Source organism: Opisthocomus hoazin, chromosome 26, assembly GCF_030867145.1.
Source record: "Opisthocomus hoazin isolate bOpiHoa1 chromosome 26, bOpiHoa1.hap1, whole genome shotgun sequence".
In the NCBI taxonomy this organism is placed as follows: Eukaryota; Metazoa; Chordata; class Aves; order Opisthocomiformes; family Opisthocomidae; genus Opisthocomus; species Opisthocomus hoazin.
Genome location: NC_134439.1, coordinates 2340840 through 2349865, shown reverse-complemented (window position 1 = coordinate 2349865; position 9026 = coordinate 2340840). Strand labels below are relative to the sequence as shown.

At 66.7% G+C, this 9026-nt stretch overlaps 1 protein-coding gene across 1 annotated transcript; it reads right to left on the bottom strand.

Moving 5' to 3' along the window:
• G6PC1 (glucose-6-phosphatase catalytic subunit 1) lies at nt 1-4411 on the bottom strand. Its single transcript, XM_075443716.1, has 5 exons — nt 4134-4411; nt 2872-2981; nt 1983-2091; nt 1628-1743; nt 1-1146 (listed from the first exon to the last, which is right to left on the bottom strand). The coding sequence occupies exons 1-5, from the start codon at nt 4361-4363 to the stop codon at nt 635-637; spliced, it is 1077 nt and encodes a 358-aa protein (XP_075299831.1). The 5' UTR covers nt 4364-4411; the 3' UTR covers nt 1-634.
• Nucleotides 4412-9026: the final 4615 nt, after the last annotated feature.

The following is a 9026-nucleotide window of genomic DNA, read 5'->3' as shown; positions in this document are numbered from 1 at the left end:
TAAACACACCTTCAGCTTTAATAAAATACCTCTTGTTTACAGACACACCCATATGTATACGTGCATACAGATACACATTATATACGTATACATACATGTGCGTATGCACACCCCACGCTGCGTCACACAGCACCTGTGTCCTTAACACCTCAGGGCTGGGGGAGCTCCTGCAAGCCGGTGCTTTACCTCCAAATCACAGTGCCTGCCTGTTCCTGTAACAGCTGCCCCACCAGCAGCCCCCGCACACCCATGGGTGAGCACCCTGCTCCCGGCACTGCAGGGGAGCACAGGGTCTTCACCCCGTTGCCGCTGGGTCCCAGGCTGACGACCCCAACCCGTGGGCACCGGAGGGACGGCAGGAGAGCCCTGGGAGCACGAGGCTCGCCGTGCCATCAGCCAGCCGCAGACCGCCCGAGCCTACAGCGCGACCGGCACTACGGGGCTGTGCCGCAGCAGCCATCCGGCAGCGCCGGCAGCCCAGCCCTCGCAGTCCGCTCCCGGTGTGGAGTCCGTCTGTGCAGATTTAGCAGGAAGCAAACAGCGGCTGAGGTGCACCCACAGCCCAGTGACTGCCCCCAAGTCCAGAGCCGGGGCGGCCACCCGCCCGGGTGCACCATTACCTGTGGGGACACCCCTAGACCGCCTTCTTGTGCTGCGTGGCCAGGAGCTGGGAGATGCAGTAGGGGATGAGGCCGACGGTGGCCAATGGCACAGCTGCACTCTTGCAGAAGGAGAGGATGTAGAAAAGCAGCTGCATGTGGGAGGGTGGCTTGAAGGCATCGAAGAGGTGTAGGATGAGGAGGGAGGCAGTGATGCAGCCCAGACGGAAGGGCAGCCGCTGGCCCTGCTTCCCTCGACAGCTCTCCAGGTACATGTGCGAGTTGAGGGCCAGCCCCAGCCCAAAGAGGATGCCCAGGTTACGGAGGAGGCTGGCGAAGGGGGTGGTATCGATGTGGACCCACTCAGGGTGGGCGCACCACCTCTGCGCCCTCTCCAGCGTCCACAGCAGGTCGACACCGAGTGCCCGCAGCAGCAGGTAGAAGCCCAGGGCAAAGCTGAAGAGGAAGAAGGTGACGCCCAGGTACCGGCGGAGGCTGGCGTGGTAGATGCAGTGGACGTGCTGGAAGGTCTTGGCCACGGCCATCCCTGCCGGCGATGAAGCGGGTCAGGAGGTGATGCCGATCAAGTGATCGCCTGCCTCGAGGCAGGGGACGTGTGCGGGGCTACCCCGGTGCTCCCGCGCAGCGCTGGCTGCCACCGCTGTGCCCCGTTGCTCAGGAATGGCCGATTGTGCTCCCTCACCCAGCAATGAGCCTTTCACACCCCAAGCCAGCCCTGTCTGTGCTTTCGGGCCACAGTCACTGTCCCTCAGAGCCCAGCAGCACCTGGCAGTGCCCTGCCCGCCCGACTGGGACTCGTACCTCAGACGGGGTAGGGGCAAAGGCACGTCCTGGAGGGCATCCTGCCCGTGACACTGAGGGCAGTCACTGCAGAGCCATGGACACAGCTTTGCATCACGACCCTGCACCCGCCCGTCAAGCCACGCACCTTTCCTGGCCAGTGCTGAGTGCTGTGGTCCAGCACAGCAGTGCCACGGGGAAGGGGGCGGGTGGTCCGATGCACTCACCTGAGATGACCCCTGCGACGACCTGATGGGGGAAGTGGGCGGCAATGAAGACTCGGGACAGGCAGACGCAGACCTGAACTGCCCAGAACCCTGTCCAAAGCACCGTCCACAGCACCCTGCAAGGGGCAGGCGGCCACGTCAGAGCCAGGGCCAGCTCATGCTGCCCAGCATGCCGCCGTTGCATACCCTGAGCAGTGCCTGGCCACCCGCCGAGCCCACCCCCAGGCACACCCCACCTCGGGTTCCATGTCCCGGCTGTCGGCCCACAGCCTCGTGCCTCGGTGGGCTCAGCTGCGCTCCCGTCAGCTCTGGAGCAGCCTCTGCCCAGCACGGGTGGTTTTGGCACACAGCTTACCAGTATTTGAGTGTCCTCGACCTCTTCTTCCCCATGGCAGTGGACAGGAGGGCCGTCACCATGATGTAGTATACGCCAGCGGCACCCATGGCATGGCCAGACGGGCTCCCTGGTTGAGAAAAGAGCCCCAGTCAGACCCCCCCTTCAGCCCGGGGGGTTCCCAGGCAGCAGCCCAGGCCGTGGGGGCTGTGGCACTGGGTGGCACAGCACCCAGAACCCATGTCCTGGCAGCTGTGGTGCCACCTCTACGGCAGGTGCCCAGCTCGGTCCCCGGGCACAGGCAAGGCTGGGGCGGGGGACGGCATGGCTGGAGCAGTGTGGGAGCATGGCTCTGGCTCTGCGGGCTGTCTGCCGGGCCAGGCTGGGCAGAGGGCACTGACCATCCCCAACGGCTCGTGCTGAGTGCACCGGGGACGCCTGCAGCCCTTCCCCAGGCCCACTGGAAAGCCACAGGCAAAGCACAGACAGAGCTGCTCTGGAAGCGGGCAGTCCCCTTCCCCACGGAGCGGCTGCCCACGTCTGGGGCTGTGGGGCAGAGCACGGCCCCAGCACGGACCGAGGCTGCAGCTGAGCGCAGGCAGGGGTTTGTGCTGAACTGCCACGTCCGCGCCGAGGGTCAAGGTCTGCTCCACGCAGCGGCTGCCCTGCCTCCGCCGGCTGCAGGCACAGCCGGGGTCCCCGGGAGCGTGGCGGGGGCTCGGCCGTAACGGCCGTCTGTCCGGCAGCAGCAAGGGCCACACGCTGCCGGCGGGCTGCCAGCCCCGGCCACGCCAGCCCCGGCCACGCCAGCACCCGATCCCTGCAGGGACCCAGACCCCGGGTGGGGACCTGCATGCGCAGCACCCCTGGGCGAGTGCCCACTGCCCCTGCCAGGGCTGCGGGACCCTACCAGGGCCGGTTTCGCAGGTGAGCGGGAACTGCTGGATCTCGGGGGCAGAGGTGTTGCCGTAATAGTCCGTTTCGTGGACCCACCAGTATGGTCTCTCCCCAAAGAGGATCCTGAAAATAAAGGAGAACAGAGGCTGTAGGGGCCGTGGGCACCAGCCCAGGTGGGCACAGCTCTGGTTTTGTCTCTGGCCTGGAGCTGGAAGAGACAAAGGACCCATGAGTGGTCCACGGCGCAGTGGCAGATGCAGCACCCAGCTGGTCCCGACAGCTGACACTGCCTGTCCATGTCCCCATCCCCGGCCCTGCAGGGAAGAGCAAGAACTTCCTGGGAGAAAGTCAACGCCCTGAGAAAGAGGAGTGGTGTCTGCTTCCTTGAAGCCTTTCTCAGGCCAGGAGCAACTGTCTCATGGTGGCATCAGAGGCAGCGGACACCCATCCCCGTCACACATGCAGGCAGGGTGGGCATCCTGGGGGGTTTGAGCTGTGGGGAAGGTGCACAACCGGGGCTGCCAGCACACCCCCCGGCCACACTGCCAGGTCCTGCCACAGCCCACGCTCTTGGGCACGTGCAGCCCTTGGGACGCTGAAACGCAGCTGCGGGGATGGCACTGTGCTGGTCCAGCACCCCCACGGCCACTGGTGCCACAGCCCACCGCCCGCGGGGACAGCCCCCATGGTCACAGCATCCGCGGGGACAGCACCCACGGCTATTGGCCAACACCAGACCCCACTGGGTGCCAGGGTGGACCAGCCTCACGGTACAACTGACGCTGCTGGCGAGGCTGCCCCGTGCCCGGAGCAGCGGCTGGGTCCCTCACATGCTCCCCACCACGGCTCCCATTGCGTCAGCAAGCCAGCATTACCAGCCAGGGCAAGCAAGGGGACGTCAGAGTCCTGGCTTACCCATGGGAAACACTTGCCTAAAAGATGGGGGGGATCACCAAGCCCTGACCCCACACATCAGAGCTGTGCCAAGCTGCCCCTGCAGCCCCCCCCGCGGTGAGGGGGCTCTGTGCAGCACTGCAGCCCCGGCTGATGGCAAAGGGGTCTGTCTGCAGGAGGGTCTGCCTTGTCCTGGCTTCTGGGAGGGGGGGAGAGCCAGTGCTGCGTGGCTCGGGAGGGAGCGACCACTGTCAGCGCCAGGCTGAGGGCTGAGCGCTGCTCTTTGTCTATACCAGAGCCAAGGCTGAGCGCGCACATCTGGCCCGCATTAGTCCAGCTGTGCCAACGCGCCCGGAGGGAGCGTGGCGCGGGGCCACTCACCACTTGAAGACAAGGTTGAGCCAGTCCCCGATCACGGCCACCCAGATGAGCCTGATGCCCACCGACTCGCTGAAGTGGAACCAGATAGGGAAGAGGACGAAGAAAGCATTCCTGAGGTCGGCAGCGAAGGAAATGAAGAGGAACCAGTCCTGGGAGCCCTGGAAGCGCTCCTGCAGCCAGCGTGTCGCCTGGATGCCCGCGTCGTGCAGGACGTCCATGCCGGCCTCCATCCCCCTGCGGCCGCTGCCCTCGGCAGCTCGGGCTGTCCTGCGCTGCGCCGCGCCGCTGCGGTTTTATACTCTGCGGGCTCTTGTTTGCTGCGGGCAGGTCGCTCGTCCCAGCACTGATCTTTGGACCCAAAACCACTTTTGCCAAAGGTGCATCACTGGGGGGGGGGTTGTTACAAACGTGTTTGGAACAACTGACATAAAAGGTAAAAACAGGCTTTGAGGGCACGTGGAGCCCGGGGTGCTCTGGCACCGGCAGCTTAACCCTTCCCGGCGCTGTCCCCTCCGCAGCGCGCAGGCGGCTGCCTCACGCGGGGGGATCTGCAGGCCCCGCGCCCACTGAACGCCGCGTCTGCTGCAGAGCTGCCGCAGCCCCAGCCTGTGGCGTTTCCCCAGTCCCTCTGCCCTCACCCCACGCACCGTGGGAGCACCACAGGGATGCCCACAACCGTGGACTGGGTCATGCGTGGCGTGGGGGGCAGGCTGCCCACCACCCCCACGCCAGCTGAGACCTCCAGCTGATGCAAAAGCACCCCGCTGCCATGGCGTTTGCCAGGCTGATTTAACGAGGACTCTGTGTAGTGGGAAACTTTCTAAGCTGTTTCTGGAGCTCCCCGCAGCCTCAGACAGGGAGGCTTGGGGAGCTCCTGGCTGCCAGCGATGTTTTTCTAATCTTTGGTGGGGGGGTTAAAAGACCTTTGCAAATGAGGTCCCCTGGGAGGAAGGGCGTTCCTCCCAGCACAGCTCCCCTGGTTAACCCCCTCCTGCACAGAACTGCCTCGTCAGACCCCGACTGCCGTGATGGACCTGAACAAACCACTGGTCCCACTGGTGCCAGGTCCCTGCCCGTGGCCTCTCCCCACCCCAGCCACACCGCGCTGTCGCTGGCAGCAGTGCTGGCACTGCAGCTTCATCATCCTCTTCCTCCCCAGCAGGTGATGGTGAATGATTACCACAGAGAGCTCTTTCCAGGAGCCTGAGGACACAGGGTCAGCCTGGCAGGAGAAACATCTTTCCCAGACTGTGGCTGGCCCATGGAGACACAGCCCTGCGGCAGCGGCGTGGGGTGCCCAGCCAGAGCCCGCGCAGCAAAACAGGCAGCTGCCCATGCGTGGGGGAACAGGCAACGAGGCGTTAATGATTAGCAGCCAGTGAAAATGCATCACCTATCTCCCTCCTCGAGAAAGTTCAGGTCAAGATCCTTGAACCGCTACCTGTGCGCTGTTTGCCGCGGTGCAGAGCAGGCAGAGGTCGTGTCCAGCGCCGAGTCCTGCCCGCAGACTGTGGGCTCGGTGCAGCGGGGGCCGCGGGCAGCATCCTGCCCCTTGCCTGCATGCGGCCCGGGGAGCCACGGGGTCTAAAAGGCAAAAACACATCAAGCCTTTCACTCTGGAACACAGGCATGGACTGTCCTTGGAGCTGCCAGGCCGAGGAAGAGGGATGGCACTGGCAAACGCCTGCGCTCCGGAGGCAGCTGGAGGGTCAGCGGTCTGCCTCAGTCTGCCTCGCACGGCGGGGGCTGCCGGGGCAGATCCGCAGCCACAGCCCCGCAGCCCGCGTGCTCTCAGGCAGCCTGTCCTCAGCCCGAGGAGCTGGGATCCCTCCCGGCGTCCGGGCTTCGTGCTGGGGCTGGCGGTCCTGGGTGAAGGGAAACGTGGGCACGGCCAAGGTCCGACCCTGCGCTCAGCATCCTTGGCCCAGGCTGCCACGATCCAACTCCTTCCCCGGGGCCGGAGTGCGGCAGAGCAGCCTCGTCATGCCAGGGAGCGGGGCCGGGGGAGCCCCGGGGCTGCGCATGGGGGGAGGCCTCACACTAGTCCTGCCGAGCTGCAATTTCCCAGCTGCCATCAGTGAGCGAGAGAAAGTGGTGCAAACGCTGCAGGATCAGCCCCGGCCACGGGCGCATCCCTGGCCAGGGCTGCTCCTCCCCGTCCATCCCAGCCCCGCCGCGCCCAGGGGAGACAGACCCAGGCATCCCAGACCCCAGACTGAGTTCTCAACCTACAAAAAATGCCCACAACAAAGCAGAAGTTTGCACAGAAATGGAACCACTCCTGCAAAACGAATGGCCCAACAGCTCATTCCAGGGTCCTCAGCCGAGAGTGGTTTTGGCCAGCACGCAGGAACGCAGCAGACTTGGCTTCTGCGTCAAAAATATTTTGAAACAGTCAGCAATAAATTCTCCCTGAAAGATTTCACAGCAGAAAATGGGGGCAAAAGGTGTTGGGGGAGGGGGACTGGCGTGCTCCAGCCCCGTTGGAAAGAGTCCCTGCAGGACAGAAAGAGCCAGGGCTGCGGTGAGGAGAGGCCAGGAGCAGCATGGCAGCAGCTTGGCAGAGGCCGGTGCGGTGTGGGAGCGAGCACAAAGTGCTGCCGACGGAGCCGTGCTGCCGACGGAGCCGTGCTGCCGACGGAGCCGTGCTGCCCACGGAGCCGTGCTGCCCATGGAGCCGTGCTGCCGATGGAGCCGTGCTGCCCACGGAGCCGTGCTGCCCATGGAGCCGTGCTGCCCACGGAGCCGTGCTGCCCATGGAGCCGTGCTGCCGACGGAGCCGTGCTGCCCATGGAGCCGTGCTGCCGACGGAGCCGTGCTGCCGACGGAGCCGTGCTGCCGACGGAGCCGTGCTGCCCATGGAGCCGTGCTGCCGATGGAGCCGTGCTGCCCACGGAGCCGTGCTGCCCATGGAGCCGTGCTGCCCATGGAGCTGTGCTGCCGACGGAGCCGTGCTGCCAACGGAGCCGTGCTGCCCATGGAGCTGTGCTGCCGACGGAGCCGTGCTGCCCAAGGAGCCGTGCTGCCCATGGAGCCGTGCTGCCAGGAGCCGTGCTGCCCATGGAGCCGTGCTGCCCATGGAGCCGTGCTGCCCATGGAGCTGTGCTACCGACGGAGCCGTGCTGCCCATGGAGCTGTGCTACCCATGGAGCCGTGCTGCCCATGGAGCCGTGCTGCCCATGGAGCTGTGCTACCGACGGAGCCGTGCTGCCCATGGAGTCGTGCTGCCGACGGAGCCGTGCTGCCGACGGAGCCGTGCTGCCGACGGAGCTGTGCTGCCCATGGAGCCGTGCTGCCCATGGAGCCGTGCTGCCGACGGAGCCATGCTGCCCATGGAGCCGTGCTGCCCATGGAGCCGTGCTGCCAGGAGCCGTGCTGCCGACGGAGCCGTGCTGCCGACGGCACAGCACGGCCAGCGTCCCCCTGCGCGGCGGCCAGGCTGCGCGTGCCGCGGGCGGGTCTGTGCCGGCACCCACACAGCAGAGTTTTCCAGCACCAGCTCTGTGCCCTGCGCTTCGGGTGAATCCCGGGGCCCTGCAGCCGCCGCGCGGAGCCGTGGCAGGACGGGGCGGCGGGGGGTGCTGACCTCCTGTGCACCGCGGGGCTCGCACCCTGGCCGGTTTGGCCACTGGCTCTGGGAGCATGGTGCCAGGCTCCGGCTCGTCCCCCGCACCGGGCAGCAGCGCTGGCCAGGGACAGGCATTGCACGCTGGCCGGGGTGGCTTTTGCAGCGGGGCCAACCTGGGGGTGCTTTGTTTCTGCGCTGGCGTCCGTGCGCAGCGAGCGCAGGACCCGCTGGCAGCCAGGAGCTGCGAGCCCGCGGCGACGGCGGCTGGCTCCGGGACACCGGGCGCAGCGAAGGAGGCCCAGCACACGTGTGTGCTGTACCGCAGCGCGCCGCACGCGCTGTCACGGCTTCATCCAGAAAGTTCCCAGCCTGCTGCAAAGGCTGGGGCCGGGCAGCAAGCTGGGTCGCTGCCAGCACGGGAGCGCGTCCGCTCAGGCTCGCCTCAGCCCGCGTGCAGTGCCCAGGCAGCGCCTGCGAACGCGTGGGCTCGCAGCAGCAGGCAGGGACGTGGCCAGCTGCGACCTTCCCCCGCGGGGAGCATCCCGCCAGCCCCCCAGGCTCCGGAAGATGCCCTGGGGACAGGTCCCCACTGTCACCCTAGGGCACCCAGGGACCACCGCAGCCTTGTGCTGGGCCACGTCCCCGAGCTGCCGACTCCTGCTCAACATCCTCTCCCTGCGCTGCGGCGAACCAAGCTGGCTCCCAGGGGGACGTGCCGCTGCCATTAGAGCTTCTCAAGCCCGTCGCAGCACGGCCCCGGGCAGCCCCAGCTCCCACAGTGCAGGGTCAGAGGGGGACGGACGCCCACCATGCCCCCAGGGAGACGTTGGCCAGCCCTTGGGGTCTGCAGCCACGCGCCAGGGCCGGGCCGTGAGGCTGGAGCTGAACTGCCCTCCCCGAGCCCCTCCGTGTCCCCAGCCCAGCGCAGCGGGGATGGGCTCCGCGGGCTGCAGGGTCCCACAGCCCAGGGCTGTGCACGCAGCCAGCAGCACAGGAGCAAGGGTCCCTGCACCGGCGAGGGCTGACCGCGCCAGGCAGCAGCCAAGGCCAGCACCGATTAACGTGGCTCGGTACAGCCGTTACACATTAACTCCCTTGTTTGTCCCACGTTCCCCGGCAGGAGCCTCCTGCCAGCACCGGGGCCCAAGAGCACGGCCGGTGCACGCTGCCACAGCCGTGCCGGGCGCTGCGCAGGGCCCACGGCCCTCGGACCCCGCAGAGCTGAGCCAGGCGCCTTCCACCGCAGGGCACCAGCGCCCGCAGCGTCAGCAGTGCCGGGGGTCCGGCCGCGGGAGCCGCACCAGCACCCGTGAGCTACACAACGG

Coding starts and splice junctions, on each gene's coding strand:
- G6PC1 (XM_075443716.1), bottom strand. CDS start 4,363: ATGGAGGCCGGCATGGACGTCCTGCACGACGCGGGCATCCAGGCGACA. Junction 2,092..2,871: donor CACCTGCGAAACCGGCCCTG/GTAGGGTCCCGC, acceptor TTTCTCAACCAG/GGAGCCCGTCTGGCCATGCC. Junction 1,147..1,627: donor CGTCGCAGGGGTCATCTCAG/GTGAGTGCATCG, acceptor CATCGCCGGCAG/GGATGGCCGTGGCCAAGACC.